The sequence below is a fragment of the Coptis chinensis genome, chromosome 5, assembly GCF_015680905.1.
Source record: "Coptis chinensis isolate HL-2020 chromosome 5, ASM1568090v1, whole genome shotgun sequence".
Lineage (NCBI taxonomy): Eukaryota > Viridiplantae > Streptophyta > Magnoliopsida > Ranunculales > Ranunculaceae > Coptis > Coptis chinensis.
Genome location: NC_141460.1, coordinates 45,577,729 through 45,595,608, shown reverse-complemented (window position 1 = coordinate 45,595,608; position 17,880 = coordinate 45,577,729). Strand labels below are relative to the sequence as shown.

The following is a 17,880-nucleotide window of genomic DNA, read 5'->3' as shown; positions in this document are numbered from 1 at the left end:
ACTTCGAGTGAGGGCCATTAAAGATGGAGTGGTGAAGAAAATTTTGTGAAAAAAGGAAGTTAGATTTTTGAGGTGTCTATCCTTGTTATATAAATAGGCACCAATCCGAAAATGTAAAAGATACGGATCGAGGTGTCACAGGGTAGTTAGACCACGTGTATCTTCTAAGATATGGCGCAAAAGTGGATGTAGTGTGGATGAGAAGAATGAGTCATGTGACAAGGAGTGTCTCCTTTTTTTTTTTTTTTTTTTTTACGTAAATTTCATAAGTAGAAGGACAAGGAAAATGTAGATATAATATCACAATAAGATGTAAGAACGTACAGAGGTGTGGAAACACAACATAATGATACGGGGAATAAAATACAAACCTAAATATTAGATAGAATTATATGCCACATTAACAACATTACTATAATAAAACAAACGAGCATGAAGACTTGAGTAGCATATTCAATTTGCCGCTGCTCAAACTTTTCTAGTGCATCCACGAAGCTTGAAATTTGGAGCGGACTAAAAACGATTTTTAGAATAAGAAGTGTAGGGGGAAGAATATGAAATGAGTGAATGTGAAGGAAGTGTTGAACTTATTTATAGAAAGAAAATTGCCGTTTTTTGACCGTTTTTAGATGCGATTTCATGACCGTTTTCTGACCGTTTTTAGTGCGTTTTCATGACCGTTTTTTGACCGTTTTGTAAAACGTTAGTTTACGGTAAAATTTGATGTTAAGTGTGACATCTAAAATATATATATATATATATATATATATATCTATATAAATTATTATTATTTATGTTCCTACCTATAAACTATAATATTAGATATAACAAATATATCAAGGCAGAAATTTTTAGGAAATAACCTACTATTAAGCTGGAAATGCAAACACGTAAATCAAATATCTGACATAAATATTATACAACACTGGAAAAATAAACTGGCTACTGGTGGTCCTCAGGGGCTGCAGAAGAATCCTCGGGGGCTGCAGAAGAATAACCAAGAATCCCGCGACGTCGTGCAGTACGAGCTCCCGTGGAGGCTAATCCATCACCTGAGCCTGAAACTATTGCTGGCTCGCCATGAACATTCGCTAGAACTGGTTCTGGTGAGTAAGCATATGGTCCTAAAATGCAGTCATGGAAGCTCGCATTTCCTGCTGGAATTCGCCCATGCTGTCTGTCATCGACTCGTGGCTAGTGGTCATATCTGTCCTTAACTCGCCCAAGGTATGTTTCATCGATACCTGGCGAGTGTACATGTCTCTCAAACCACTGTTCACAGCACGTAAGGCATCTATGGGTTGGGTCATCTTACTCATGGCAGTCTCATCAAAGTAGGGTGGGTGAGATAAGCCTACGTTAGCGTGCTCAGCAGCCATTGGTGTTGTGGGTTCCCAAGGGGCCAATATGCATTTCTTGAAGACAAGCATATTCTCATATTGTGGTATAGGGAGTAGCGGGGTGGCGGACAGAAAACCCAAATTAATCATAACTTGCGTTACAAGAACGGCAAGAGGGGCTGACCTAAGAGTGGCATGTGTAATAATATCAAAAAGAAAGGTAACGATGCAAAAGTTACCCTTTCGCTCCTGGAGGATCCAGAGAAGGTGGAGGAAGGTCTTGTTGATGTCTGAGGGCTTCGAGGTGCCAATGACGCTCGGCCCCAGCCATTGAGTCACGGCCCACCGGTTCCGTCGCGACCGAAAAGCCGATACGCGCATTTTCCCATCTATGTTGTACTCTCCCTCAATTAGCGTGTCGAGCATTAGGTCGTAAGTCCGTGGGTACACGGACTGCTGCTGAGTCAGCACATGGTCGACCAGAGGAATGCCCGTGATCTCAGAGATCAAAACATGTGTGACTTCGTGGCACACACCCTCGACGGTAACCCAAAAATGGTCGCCATTAAAGCTCCCATTGTCGTAGAATTTCATCACCAAATCCTTAGAATAAAGCCCGCCATTAGCATATAACAAGTACTCCCATCCTCTAGAATGAATTTCATTATCAAAGAATGGAGCAAACATCCCATTTTTGAATAAATTTCCAAAAAATTTCTCCACACAAATTCGCCTGTTTCCGGCCATCACTGGTCTTAGGGAGAGGCTGGCTATTGATTTATGATGAGGGGGGGAAATGGGACTTGCTGACGGAAGGGAATTGGGGTCGGAGTTGTAGGAGTCTCGCGCGAGACCTGGATATAACGTGGGCCTGTTTCGTGCGAGACTTAATCGAGAGGGAACAAGATCTGGAAATTTGGGAAGACGAAATGTGTGATGGTGACGCGTGTGGTCGGGTTTGTCGGGTTTAAAGGGCCCGAGATTTCGATATTTTGGTTGGGCCAAAAAAATTCCCAAGCCCAAATCAAGCCTAAAGCCCGATTTAAGCCTAAAAAATCTAAATACTTACCCACGACTCGTTTGGACTCCGAATTGGATGAATGAGATATCGAAATGATCGGGATGAAAAATGCTATCCAATTGTATGAGTCATTCTCAAAGGTCACAAGAGTTTTTGAAAAGGAGGGTGTTTTATTTATATACAAGGGAGATTACGTGGAAAACACTAGATGTCCAGAAGAGTCAACATCTAAATTCATAGGCAACTGTCATGTCGGCTTTGGAGTGAACCCAATCCAGCCAGACTGTGGCTTTACCTCTATGTATTATGGGGTTAGGGGCAGGACGGTACCATCCTGGACCGTGCGCGCTACGGTCTAATAATATTGCCCTTATTACATACGGCTATCCTCAAACCGCCCTAAAGGGAACTCAAAGTATCCAATTCTAGGGTTGGTCTGGTGGACTCCATTGCCCATTTGTGTTCTAAGTATGCGACATCTGAGGTTGAACACGAATCTCATGTGCAAAACTTAATGCATAGAGAAAAGGCATAATATAAACATATCTACAAGGTGAGTCTTTTAATGTCAGATCCTCAAGACCAATCGAGTCTTTTAAAGTCAGATTCTCAAGACATTGTGAGTCTTTTAATGTCAGATTCTCAAGACGTTTTCCAACCCGTGGGAGAAACGGCGCGGCGACAAAAATTATCCTGCGCAGCTGGTGTCAGACAAAAGTATACCTTAAACTGGCTAGTATCGGATAGGAAGTCAAGACCTAGACAGAAGGGTGTTTGACAATGCATACACCAGCCCATCCTTCACGCATGTCGTTTACGAGCAAAAGTACTACCACCATTCCCTATTCGTGATGAGTGAGACTTACACCAAATGATTAGCTAAAGTTCGCAAGGTAGAGAGGAGAAAAGGGAAGAGAAGGAAGGAGGTGAAATTTTAGGTACCCATCGTTTACCGACAGGCACGTTTGCTCAAGTTGCAGAAGACATTTATACTCAATTCTGAAATAGAGTTTCCGTGGACTAAGGTTCCGACGCTTGCAACCACACACTTCAAAGAACTTTTGAGATCATAAAATAGAAGATGGCCCGGCTACCAAAATGGCGTACCCTATATAGAAACAAGATTGAGTACGCCAAATGAATCATCTAGTCAATGTAGACCGGATCCTGAAGAAGAGTCTGTTCAACATCTGGGGAGCGTAATTCTTGGTAATGTTTGAGGCGTTGCCCATTTACTTGAAATTCGCTGTTATTTTGTGGATTAAGCAAAGAGATTGCCCCATAATGGGTCACAGCTAACACAATGAAAGGACCAGACCATCGTGTTTTCAATTTACCAGGAAAAATGTGTAATCTGGAGTTGTACAGTAAAACTTTTTGGCCAATTTTGAAATCCTTACGCAAAATGTGCTTGTCGTGCACTCTTTTCATATTAGCTTTGTAGGATTTCGAGAGATCATAAGCATCACTCCGAATCTCCTCAAGCTCATTTAATTGCAGTTTTCGCTTCTCGCCTACCTCGATGATATTGTAATTGAGGATTTTGATGGCCCAAAGGGCACGATCCTCAAGTTCAACTGGCAAATGACAAGGTTTTCCAAAAACAATACGGTAAGGAGACATCCCTATAGGTGTCTTAAATTTGTTCGGTATGCCCACAAGGCATCCGATAAGCGGAGAGACCAGTCCTTTCTTGATGGATTGACAGTTTTCTCCAGAATGGACTTTATCTCTATGTTAGAGACTTCCACTTGGCCACTCATTTGTGGGTGATATGGAGTAGCAACTTTGTGAGTAACTCCATACTTTTTCATTAAAAACCCAAAAAATTTATTACAAAAATGTGTACCCCCATCATTGATGATAGCTTTGGGGACACCAAAATGAGAGAAAATGTTTTCTTTTACAAATTTCATGACAGTCTTATGGTCATTTGAACGATATGCGAGTGCCTCAATCCATTTGGACACATAGTCTACAGCGACTAGAATGCAGAGAAAACCTTGAGAAATAGGGAAATGTCCCATAAAATCAATGCCTCAAACATAAAAAATTTCCACAATTAAGATAGGATTAAGGGGCATCATATTGCGTTTGGTAATTCGACCTAGGTGCTGACAACGAATGCAAGCTATGCAATGTTCATGTGCATCGCGAAAAAGGGTAGGCCAGTAAAACCCACATTGTAACACCTTGGCCGCAGTTTTCTTTCCACTGAAATGACCTCCGCAAGATTGTTTATGGCAAAAGGATAATACGTTGGTGTGCTCCCAGTCGGGAATGCAGCGACGAATGAGTTGGTCGGAACAATACTTAAAGAGGTAGGGGTCATCCCAGAAATAATATTTTACAGTGAATAAGAACTTTTTACAATCATGACGTGACCAAGAGGAAGGCACTTCCTCAGTAACTAGGCAGTTAACGATATCCGCGTACCATGGAAAGGAGAAGATAGAGTACAAATATTTGTTTGGGAAGGAATCGCAGATGGCTTCAGAGTCACTATCAATGTCACCAACCAACCTTGATAAATGGTCGGCCACGACATTTTCTGTTCCTTTCTTGTCTTTGATTTCCAGGGTGAATTCTTGCAAGAGAAGGATCCAGCGGAACAATCGTTGTTTTGCATCCTTTTTCGCAAGTAAGTACCGAAGTGTGGCATGGTCAGTATATACGATGGTGGATGTTCTAACTAGGTAAGGGTGAAACTTATCCAAAGCATAGACAACAGCTAGGAACTCTTTCTCAGTTGTTGTGTAATTACGTTGAGCGTCATTAAGAGTTTTACTAGTGTAGTAAATGACAATGGGTTTGTCATCATGTCGTTGGCCTAGTACGGTGCCAATAGCAAAGTCGCTAGCGTCACACATCAGTTCGAATGGTTGAGACCAATCAGGGGGTTGAATGATAGGGGCGGTAGTCAGAGCGGTTTTTAGAGTATCGAAAGCTTGCTTGCAATTGAAATTGAAGTCGAATACCGCATCTTTAAGCAGGAGATTGGTCAAGGGTCGCGCAACTTTAGAAAAATCCTGAATGAAACTTTTGTAAAACCCCAGTGACCTAAAAGGCACGATATATGAATTTAATCAGCATTGGGAAAGGTAGCGAATTTAATTTTAACAATTTTAGCTTTATCAACCTCTATCCCGCTCTTCGAAACAATATGACCTAGAACAAGTCCTTTGGTAACCATGAAATGACACTTCTCCCAGTTGAGTACCAGATTTTTCTCTTCGCAACGCGTTAATACTTTAGAAAGGTTGGATAGGCAGTCGTCAAAGGAACTTCCGTAAATGGAAAAGTCATCCATGAAGACTTCCATATAACGTTCCACCATATCACTGAAAATGTGAAGCATGCAGCGTTGGAAGGTGCCTGGGGCATTACAAAAACCAAAAGGCATTCGTCTGTATGCAAAGGTTCCAAAGGGACATGTGAAAGTTGTCTTTTCTTGATCGGCGGGATCGATGACAATTTGGAAGTAGCCGGAATAGCCGTCAAGAAAATAGTAGTAAGCATGACCAACTAAACGTTCTAGCATCTAGTCAATGAATGGGAGAGGGAAGTGATCTTTACGTGTTCTGGCATTAAGTTTGCGATAGTCAATGCAAATTCTCTATTTTAATGGAATGCGAGCGGAGATGCATTCACCATTTCCATTTTGTACAACTTGAATGTCGGACTTTTTGGGAACAACATGGACAGGACTAACCCAGTCACTATCAGAGATAGGGTATATGATACCCGTATCAAGTAAACGTAAAACTTCCTCTCTCACCACTTCCTTCATGGCGGGATTAAGGCGGCATTGCCGTTCTCGCGATGTCTTTGTGCCGTCATCGAGATGTATGCAATGCGTGCATAAGCTAGGGTCTATTCCCTTGATATCATCTAAGGACCATCCGATAGCAGAGCGGTGTTCCCGAATGACACGAATCAAACGTGCTTCTTCGTCAGTAGTCAATTGAGAAGAAATTATTATAGGGTGACTACCATCGGGATCGAGATGCACGTACTTCAAATCAGAGGGTAGAGATTTTAAATCCGGAGTTGGAGGATTGGGAATCAAGGACTCGTGAGAGATCATCTCTTCAATGGAAAAGAGCGAGTCCGATTCTTCTGAATCAGTTAGCAACACAGCAGTAGGGTCAAATAGTGGTACCGACTCTAATAATGCGTGGACATCCTTTATGTACGAGTCATCATCAAACTCAGGATTATCAAAAGAAAGAAATTAGTGTATCTCGTCTGGGGGAAAAGAGTTTGTGAAATAATCATGTTCCAGACTATCAACCAAGCTAATCTCACCCTCCATTATAGGATCGGGAAATTGTTTCATAAATTTGAACACGTTGAGTTCGACATAAAGGTTCCCGAAAGACAATGTCATTGAACCGTCCCGACAATTTATGAGAGCGTTAGCAATTGCAAGAAAAGGACGTCCCAAGATGATAGGAATGGAGTCACAAGCCACTTCAGTATCTAGAATGACAAAATCAACTGGGTAGTAAAAATCTTGGACCTTGACTATTACGTTCTCTACTATGCCCTATGGGTACTTGATGGAGCGATCCGCGAGTTGCAGAGTCATATTGGTAGGTTTTAATTTATGAAGACCTAACTGCTTAAATAAGTAGTAGGGAAGTAGGTTAACACTGGCACCTAGGTCTAAAAGTGCGGTAGCGGTATACTTGTCGCCCAACGTGCATGGTACAGTTGGTCGACCTGGGTCTTTGTATTTAACCACACCATTGGTAGTGGTAATCGAGGGAAACTGCTCAGTGTGGAACGCTTGTTGAGGAACATTCATACGTCGTTTGGTGTTGCACATATCCTTCAAAAACTTGGCATGCTTGGGAAAATACTTAAGCGCATCTAGGAAAGGTAAGTTTATGGTCAAATTTTTGAAGGTTTCACATAATCTTATCGAAATGTTCGTCACATTTGTTCTTTACCAAACGGGCAGGGAACGGAGCTTTTGGGCGGAATCGCGCATAAGGATCAATGGCGTCTTTCCCTAGGGACGTGGGTGTAGATTTGGAAGGAACAACTTCGTTCGTTATAGGTTGCGAGGTAGGAGTTGGAAGGACATCAGCCGTGGCTTCCGTCGATTCCTCGTCTGGCATACGTATATTATTGTTGATAGTTCGGCCAGAACGAAGAGTGGTAATGGCATTTACCTCACCCTGGCTTGGATTACTAGATCCTGGTGCATTGTTGAGTTCAAAGGCAGTGTTTGTAAGCTTAGGGTTTGGAACTGCTTGGCCAGGGAACACGCCCTTTTGACTTTTATCCTGAGCTAACAGCTGAAGAGACTGTTAGATAGAAGCTAGGATTTGATTTCGTTGATTCATGTATGTCGAAAAAGTTTCATTTGTTTTATCGGTGTGGATTGTACCAATGAGTAAAGCGGGGAACTAGTTCACAGTTATTATTTCTGGGTTGATTTTGGTAGCCATATCCTTGATTAAAGGGGAACAAGGTTGCGGTTGTTTTGGTACCCTATATTTGCATTGTTGGGAAAATTACTTTGCCTTTCTTTGGAATTGCGGAGGATTTCCTTGATGATAGGAATTGTAGTTCGCGGGTGGTCGTACATGAGCATTGTAGACACCCGGAGTTGCTTGTTATTGACCAGGGGGTGCCCAAGCCAAATTCGGATGTTGTCGCCAAGGTGCATTAGGGATGTTGAAAGCACAAGCCTCTTCAGAAGGTTGGGGAGGGCACTCGTATACCAAAGGACAATAAGAATCGGCGTGCTCAAGACTTAAGCAAAGAGGACATGGGGAAGCATTGCCAGCCATGACCTGTTTGGGTTTTTGATCATTTACTTGCACCGAAAGAGCATCGACCTTTTTGTTTAGGGACTCGATTAGAGTTTTTAATTCCAGATCTGGTTTGACCTCGAACATAGACGTAACTTTGGTAAGAGTGTCTTTAGAAGATCTCGAAGAATCAGTGTTTCCCCAATGGGTGCTTCGTGAAGCCTGTTTCTCAAGAAAAGTGTATGCTTCAGTAGCGCCCTTGTCCATGAAACAACTGTTGTTCATGATATCTAATGTTTCCTTTTGATGGTAAGAGAGACCATTAAAGAATGAACGGACTAATACAGCGGTGTCGAGCTGATGATGGGGACATTCGAGAAGCGATCAAGAATCGCTCCATGCCTCGAAAAGGATTCCTCGGGATGTTGGCAAAAGAATTGAATCTTCTGAAGCATTTCTGTAGTTTTCTTCTGAGTATAGAATTTTATCATGAATGCTTGTACAAGCTTGGCCCATGTGTCAAGGGATTGCGGTGCTTCGCTTACGAGCCAAGCTGAAGCTTTATCAGCTAAGGTGAAGGGAAACAACCTAAGCAAGACTTGTTCGTTGGTAACAGTCGGATGGCGGAAAGTGGTGACTACTTGTTGCATCCGATGAAGGTGATTGTACGGTTTTTCATGGTCTAGACCATGGTAAATAGGTAACAACCCGAAAATGTTTGGTGCAATGCGGAAATCACCTACAATTGCATCGAGTTTAATGCAGGAAGCAGGTCTTTCCTGTAAGGCAGTATAGAAATCCGAAAGGGGTTTCTCGACTGTGGGATTTTCCTGAGCCATAACTAAGGGAGATAATAGTAACGGAGATACTTAACGAGGTTGGTTTACGGAGGAGGAACTATGTCTAGGAGATAGCATAAGCAGTTGTTTATTGTATTTCCGACGATGATATGTAAGTTCTAATTCCTTATTAGTACCAGACCGTGGTCTCATACAAATACAAGTTTTAATTCTAGGCTCATTAGGAACAAATTATGACAGAAGGATTTAGAATTAAGGAAGGAGGGAGGTGGCACGTCTTCCTGAGCTGTTGCTAACTCGAGCAGGTAAGCTAAGATAACGTGTAAATATTCCAGCAGCCGGGTCACCTGAGAGAATTGAGGGAGGTTTTTTCGTGCTAGCACGTTAATCCTTAATTAGGTAACCTCAATCTTTCACGTTTGCTAGACACTGATGGAATAGGAATATGATTTATGATGATGTATTATGCGGGGTACTATTAAGATGATTATGATGAAATTTTAATTATTAGGATTTTTTTTTAATTTTTTTGTATTTTGTGTTTACGTAATTAATGTATTATGGAGACGTGATTATGAAACATGCAATTAAAAATGAGAGATGCAAAATAGAAACTAATTAACGTATACTATTTTTACACAGGAAGTCTACACATACAAATCTATATTACTTATACGTGCAACTTATATGTGAGCTAGGGGAATGTCGAGAACGAACTCATGCAAATGAATACCGCTTACGTGAATTGATGTAACATACGCATACAAAAATATTCAAAGCAGGTGGTTTGAAACTACGCATATATCCAAATATATTTGAATCATATTAATCGTGTTAACGTGAAGATATAATGACGAACCACATTTACATGCAAAGAGTTCTCATGCCAACACACAAACATACGAGGTAAAACAAGTTATAGCAAATAATATCCTCGACAAAGTTTGTGGAGTTTAAGAGTTTGAAACCTGGAGTCCCGCGATTCCTCGTACAACGATCGAACTAACTCCCAAGCTCGTGAACTTACTGGAAAAACAGAACCAAAGAGTCCAAAAGAGTACTGAAAAGGAAAGTGACATGTACCTGAAAACCGGAGTGTTGATACTCCAGGTTAGTCTCGCGCGCTACTAATTTAGTCTCGTCCGAGACTCTTTTGTCTGTTCAGTACTTCAAGTTCCTACGGAATACTTAGACTGTGCTAATGAAAATAAAAAAGACTTGGTTCACAGATATTTGTTAGTAGAAAAAGTTAGGGCAAACAGTTACGTAACACGTTAGTATCGTAAAAGAAATGGAGATGAAAAAGATAAGTTCTAAAAGAAGGGCTTTTTGTATCACTTATTTTTTTTGTCTTGTGTCACTTACTAGAAAAAGTGACACACAGAGTTTTGATGTGTCACTTTTTTATGGAACGAGGGTTTACGTGTTGCTTTTAGAAAAAGTGACTCAAGTAATTTTATTTTTTGTGTCCCATTATTTGCAAGTGACACTAGTAGTTTGTTTTGTTGTGTCACTTTTGGGTGTAAAAAAATCGAAAACAAAATTAACAAATTATCGAAATAAATAAGCGACACTAGTAATTGCTTATGCCACGAAATTGAAAGTCGTGATTTGGGCAAAAAAAAAAAATTAACTTACTAAACCTAAAAGGAAAATAACACTTCTCTCAAAAATAAAAGAATTAAAAAAAGAAAAAAAAAATAGAAGAAAAAAAAAGAAAAACTCTGTCTTGCAAAAACGCTGAAGAGACCTCACCGTTCTTCCTCCCAACTAATCCTCACCGGCGTTCTAACACCACACGCGCTCTCCTACCCAGCCGTCTCTCGTCCATCCCTCGTTCTCCGTCCCAGTTCCTTTTCCAGCCGTCTCTCGAGAGAGAGCAAGAAAATAAAGGTAATATTATTTTTCGTTTTTATTTAATTTCATTGAGCAAGTACTGGTTTATCTCTTGCCATAACTTGGTTTGAGAACTTGTCTGATGTTTTTTGTCCAAGTGAATTATGAAACCCTTTCTACTCCCTTCTATTCTTCGTTATGGTTTGTATGCTGAGCAGATTTCTGGTACTTCTTTTACAGCCCCTCGGAAGTCTAATCAGAGAAGGTATCTTTTCTAGCTTGTTTCTTTTCTTTTTTTTATTGGCAGTATATATAGTGAGATGATCACCTTTTTTCAATGGTTGAATTGAATTGCGTCTTGGGATTTATTACTATTTAATAATAATTTTTTGATTTTTTATATTGAGGTAGTTTAGTTTGGATACAAGTGATAAAGTGAGTTTCTTTATTTATTTATTTTTTGCAATTTTTTAGCTGAATTGGATGGTGGGTTTTGTTCATTCTTTCTGATTAAACTTGGTAGGAGAATTACACTGGGATTAGCTTAATTTTCATTTTTGTTAGTAACAAGAGTTTGTTTGAAGAAAGGCAACTTTGAATTTGATAATGTTAAATTGGGAGTCTTGAAGGGATTTCCAACTATTGGTTTTAGTAATGGGGATCTTGGCACTCTTAGTTGTTTATTATAAAACCCTGGTCTACATATTTCAAATAACCCTGGTCTACATATTTAGTCATTAGTTTAAGCAGCTCAATATTTCTTTTCGTTTCTTTCTATGAATCTTTTTTACTTATTTAAACTAGACTTCTTTAAACTATAGGATTAGGAAGGATGAAGGAATAAAATATTTTGATTCTTTCATTATTATTATGTTATTTTTATAGATTAGTTTATAAGAATAAATTATTGGTAGTTGGTTATACCGGATCAAGCCGTCAGTGACACATGAGCCATTTAAACCTCGTGTCCCAAGCCACGAGAAACTTGTTAGTGAATTCAACCAAACTAATAGTTTTGCTAACCCAACTCAATTGTATTGGAAACCAGTAGAGATTCCTGATTCACCGACTGATTTCATTGATGGACTCTTCACAATGTGTGGGGCTGGAAGCTCTTTTCTTCGACATGGATATGATATTCACATGTAAGTGGTTGTTCTATTTGTTTGGCAATTGAAACTTACTTGATTCACCAGAATTGTTGAATGCTTCTATTCTTTGTTTTTTCATTATAAATCGTTTTTTTTTTTTTGCTAGTTGCATTCGTATTGTCATGGTTTCTCTTGCTTATAATATGTGATTTAGGAAAGGGGGGGAATAAAACTTAGCTTCAGACTTACATTTTACTAGATCCTAGACTTGTGTGACTGTTGACGCCTGTTTTAAAAATTGCCCCGCTAAGATGATAGATGTGTTCTCGTGATTCCAGGAGTCTAATGATGCTCGAGAGAATAGAAATAGATCATGATGCTAAGTTTGACGTCTATGAAAATATAACAAACAAGAGAGAAACCAACATCTTTTTTATCGGTCTCATGCCTTTTGCATAGAAAATGAAGAAGATGTAATTCACCACCAAGCAAGTTTTCACACTTGATGGCAATCGGAAGCATAATACAAATACTGGGGAAGATGTCCAAAGGACTTGTTTTGAAAAACCGCCAAAGTAATAACTATTTCCATCTAGAGAATCATGTTTTTAGTAGCTTGCCACAAAGATGCCAAACTACTGGAACTTTAGAAACCATTGTCTTTTATGACAAACCTTGTTTGCAATGTAGGTACACCGCTAACAAATCAATGGAAAACTCTGCCTTTTGCAAAGGTTGATGGTGACTTTTTGGTAGTTCCACGTAAAGGAAGTAAGTTATTTTTGGTAAATTTTTAAGAACAATCCGGAATGTTGAATGTTTGGTCTCAGATATTTATTTGGCTTGAAATTGTCAGATAGGTAGCCATTGAAATTGTCAGATAGTTTCAGCAGCAATCAAGGTTTTAGCAACAAAATCTCCTTGGCAAGAATATGATTAGTGATTATGTTGTGCCATGACTTGCTTACACACTTGAACCGAACAAGTTCTTTAACAGGAGAACGGAGTAAAATATAGGAGATTAGTTCTTTAGGTAAGTTATCAATGCTTCTATTTGACTGCCGGGCATGATTTTTTTGTGATCGCCATAACCTATTTTGTAGTGAATCTCCCATGCATGTTGTTGCTACTACCTACGACAAAAATAGTGGGTTCCTTTGTATTGCCTTTGTCTGTGTTGCTTTTTTATCCTTCCATCATATTCAAAACCATCTCTACTGTAGTTTCCCATTGGGTTCCTTTGTACTTCCTTTGTACTGTAGAAATATTGGATTCTTATATATTTTTGGAGGAGGAGCTGAAAAATAAGGTTGAGGAGGGGTTTTGGCAATGGAAGGAAAGAATGACATACTTACTATGGCATTAGGAACTCCAGAGCCTAGTGGTCGAGTCAGTGTAGGCCGGTGGACAATATACCACTCCCACTATGTACTTCAATCTTTCTAATAAAAGATCAAAGAAATATCATGAGGATTTGGAAGCGAAGTTGAAATAGATGAAGTTCGTCTTGAATTCATCGACTTTATCCAACAATTTCTCTGAGTAAGTTAATTTGGGTAAGTGGGCTTCCATATTTTCCCTTTCTTTATGTATATTTACTTTTCTTATCGATTTTTTTTCTTACTTGTGCAATATACCCTTCTTGATTCACTTGCCCTTTTTAATTTTATATACTAGTCATAGGGAAATGACGACTTCATGATATGATGCAGGTGCATGGATCGATTAACAAATGAATATATGGCAGCTAGGTTTTTTGGTGTTGGAAGTGTGCACAACAAGCTAAGATATTGCTATGATAGCGTTGGCGTCATGTAGTTTTTTTTTTTTTTTGCTTTAATTTATTGTGATTATTTTGATATTGGAATGACTTATTTTGTTGGGAGTCAAACTAGACAATAGATACTAAGTTTGATCCATGAAATCAATAGAAATTAATTGTTTTGAAAGTGTTTATTTTTTTCCCGAGTGGATGTTGTTTCCATATCATAAAGCAGGTTAAAGTGATTTTGGTTGTGATGTTTTGATAAATGTATGTGGATGTTGTTTATGTCATAAAGCAGGTTAATAGGATTTTGGTTATGACGTATAGGATGCAGGTTGAGAAATGAATACGATCGAATACAAAAATGAGAAAATATTTTTAAAAAAATTATTTTCATTTGTCTCGCTTTTGGAAAAAGTGACATAATATTTATTAAAAGTGACACAACTGACCATTCTTATCTGTCGCTTTCTTTTTCATACAAGTTACATAGAGTTGATTCCCAAAAGTGACACAAGAAGTAAGGGGTTTTGTGTCGGTTTTGACATACTTGTGTCTCACTCTGGTCCAAAAGTGACACAACTAGTATACATAATGTGTCACTTTTGACATACTTGTGTCTCACTCTGGTCCAAAAGTGACACAACTAGTATACATAATGTGTCACTTTTGACGTACTTGTGTCTCACTCTGGTCCAAAAGTGACACAACTAGTATGCATAATGTGTCACTTTTGACGTACTTGTGTCTCACTCTAGTCCAAAAGTGACACAATTAGTATACTTAATGTGTCACTTTTAACGTACTTATGTCTCACTCTGGTCCAAAAGTGACACAACTAGTATACTTAATGTGTCACTTTTGACGAAATTATGTCCCACGCTGGTCCAAAACTGATACAACTAGTGTCACTTTTGACAAGCACTGTGACACTCTTTCTTAAAAGTGACACAAGAGGCTATTCTTAAGTGTCACTTTTATTAACAAAAAGTGACACATTTAGTAAGGCTTTTGTGTCACTTTTGGTAGAACTTTATGTCAGTCTGCTAATGGTAGAATACAAAGAGTATCAACTCAGCTAGTACAATTGACTGACAAACACAATATAAACAAACAAAATAACTCCTCGTAACACTAAAGCTAGCTTTGCCATTCACTTGAGTCCAAGTCCACACAATAGATATCGACAACTATTGATGTTCTTGTACTAAGGTTATAGATTTGTTAGATGTGCTTTGTCTTTCTGAAATCCACTTTAGTGTTATTATTAATTTAAGCTAGGACAATATCAGAGGTAACAGACCACCCAAGACCACATTTAGCTAAGTTGTTGTTGTAGAAGATTATAAACCCAAAATGAATATTTACTGAAAATTGTTGGTGGTTATTTTATAGTCCCTTACTTGGAACTCACAACTTCATTCCCTCACTTCCCTGACACTACCAACTTACATTATCATGCTTCAAAGTATCCATTTTTAACAATACTAACAAATTATCACTTCATTACCATTCATTGACTATTGGATTCTTGTCACATTCGGGTACAATTCAAATATGGCTATCTTAAAACTCAAAACAATGAAGTAGTATCATCAAATTAAAGAGAAATCGCCACCAAACTTACACTAATATAGAAAAACTTGCGAATTCAACAAAAACTCTATTGTTGCCATCAGACCACAAAAACTCATACCTGTGATTTCTTCTTAGTGTTCTCTGGACAGGTTTGCGCAGCCGAGATAATTCCTATAGAGCAACCATTATAAAGTGGCACTGGATTAAGATGTTTAACTGGATTTTTGAGTTAAAACAAATATAAGTCATCACCTGTTCTTCACCACGACGGCCACTTTTAGAATTAAGAAAAACAACCATTGGAGCTAGAGCCGTTCTTCTTCGATCTCTTGCCCTTTTTAGAATTCAGAAATAGATTTGAGGCCATCGCTATTTTTTGAGAGAGAATGTGTGGTTGGGGTGTTTAACCAGATTGGTGGGTTTTGTTTATTTATTGGGTTGTTAATTACTTTTGTGTGTGTGTGTGTGTGTGTGTGTTTTTTTTCGGTGAAGGCGAAAAGTTTCTTTTTAAGAATCAATTTGTGTGTTTTAATGTTCCGTAGTTATATCACGAATCAAAAATTTTGATTAGCATGTAATTAGTTTGTTCTTAATATATGTATCTCGAGAATATCTAAACAATCTCGAGAACATCTTGTGTCCAATGAAATTCGGAGCAAGGATCAATTTGTAATAAATCAAAATACTGTCCTGCTTTGTAATTAATTTTGTGTCCTTACTTAAAAATATTGTTGACGTGGCCTCCTAAAATCGCATATGAGCATTTTCGCCTACTGTGCACTAATAGATTTAGATTGCTAGTTTCATTGGGCACTCATCAAATTGTATGGTTCCTGTATCCTACACCCACCAAATTAGATTGGACAGCTTCCGGCCCAAGCCCAATATAGAGTCCAATAGAAAGATAGTACACCCCAAGAAACCGAAAATGTGTTACAACTTTTTCAAACAAGTTACCCTTCATCGTGTCTCCAGCAGTTTTGAACTAAACTACGCCATTTTTTCTCATCTCTCTCATCCCAACTAACACAACACTCGTCCAAAAACAATACTTGCGAGTATTCTTCCTTCAATCAAACATTAAGGGTCACATTCATTAACTAATTGCTTCATTAACTAATTGATTATTTAGTTTTCGATGTTTCGAATAATCGATTATTAGGTCCAGTACCAATTTCACTTGGGAATAGAAATGAGAATTTGCCCATGTTCAATGCTATTTTATTTCAAGGGAACAAGGATCTTTTTGGATATCTATTTCCACCTTCGAAGAGTAAATGATTATCGATAATGGCCATTGTTAGGATTGGTTTCAGAAGTGGGTCTTTGAGCTTGGTTCTTAGTTTCACTTTTGTTTGTATTTGGTTAAGGGTTACAGAACATTGTATATTTCCACTCACATTCAATTACTTTGAATGACTCAGTGAAGCCACATTCAGTCAATGTGAATGTGAACTTCATTCAAGTCACCAAGTCCCCTTTGTGTTGCACTTTCGTTTAATCAAGAGCCAAAAGAAATTATTTTTTTAGTGACCCAAAAACAAAATGAACTTCTCAACTTTTTTAGTCCAAACGACCCAGCCAGGTCGCTCAATAGAGTCCCCAAACGACCCAGTTATGTCGTCCTGGAGACTGCCTAAACAACCCAGCTATATCGTCTAACTAAAAACCCTAGAGCTTTATCTCAAACGGCCCGCGCAGACCGCTTGAGTGTACACTCAAACGGCAAGGCGGGCAAGCTCAGACCGTTCAAAGAAAAAACAAAAGAGCTTTGTCTCAAACGACTTGTTCAGACCGTTTGAGTCGACACAGAAACGACATGACATGACCGTTTGAGTGTACACTAAAACGACATAGCGAGACCGTTTGAACGATCTCGTAAAGTCGATTAGAAGTTCATCACAGCGATATAGTAAAGTTGTTTGGGTCTCATTACACCTGTGATTTTAAGGACTTGAATTTGAAGGGTTTTTAGGGTTATAGGTTTAGCTCTTTACACTCTTACTTAAATGGGTTTTCATAAATTTAGATATTTGAAAGTGGAACCATTTTGAAAATTTGAAAGTCACAATAACCAAAATTTGAAAGTGGATCCATTTTTAAATATTTAAAATTTTGATACATTTCAAAGATGTTTGAAATTTTGATACATTTCAAATAATTGAGTGAAATATATTTGAAATTAAAATTTATTATGTTGGTACAAAATTTGTAAACCCTAAACTAGTTTATGATTCACAATTGAAAAAAAAAATGGAAAATAACAAGTTTAGATATAAAACAAATTATTATTTTAGATTTGGCATGTTTGATTACATGTTTTAATTTGGTCATACAGATGCCATGTCATTACAGATAAGGAGGGCATGTAATTGTGTTGGTGCATCTAATTGTGTTATTCCTAACCCAATTTTTTAAATTGGATTTCAATTTTGCTAATTCAATTGAGGTGTGTTGATCATTGATCACTAATTCAATTTCACAGATCATTATTTAAATCAATTATTATACAATATAATTATGGTCGATTAATGATTTGTATTATAAAAAAATTGTTTGGTGTTTATGTATAAGAAAAGTGGAATTTGTGTTTGGAATTTTCAGTGGTTAATCATTGCTTAATCAGGAATTTTATTGGTTTAGAACTTCTCAATTTTTTTCGTAGTCCAAACGACCCAGCCTTG

At 38.3% G+C, this 17,880-nt stretch overlaps 1 protein-coding gene and 2 long non-coding RNA genes across 3 annotated transcripts in view; 2 read left to right on the top strand and 1 right to left on the bottom strand.

Moving 5' to 3' along the window:
• LOC147497652 (monofunctional riboflavin biosynthesis protein RIBA 3, chloroplastic-like) overlaps positions 1-17,880 on the bottom strand; it is a 116,941-nt gene that overhangs the window by 54,975 nt on the left and 44,086 nt on the right. Inside the window, 1 exon segment of the mRNA XM_086562956.1 lies at positions 492-513. Within this exon segment, the coding sequence (XP_086419082.1) occupies positions 492-513 (22 nt within the window).
• LOC147497656 (uncharacterized) lies at positions 10,617-12,389 on the top strand. Its single transcript, XR_015195205.1, has 3 exons — positions 10,617-10,819; positions 11,811-11,907; positions 12,313-12,389. It is a non-coding gene; the product is annotated as an uncharacterized LOC147497656 (long non-coding RNA).
• LOC147497655 (uncharacterized) lies at positions 12,551-13,807 on the top strand. The gene is made up of 2 exons (XR_015195203.1): positions 12,551-13,409; positions 13,566-13,807. It is a non-coding gene; the product is annotated as an uncharacterized LOC147497655 (long non-coding RNA).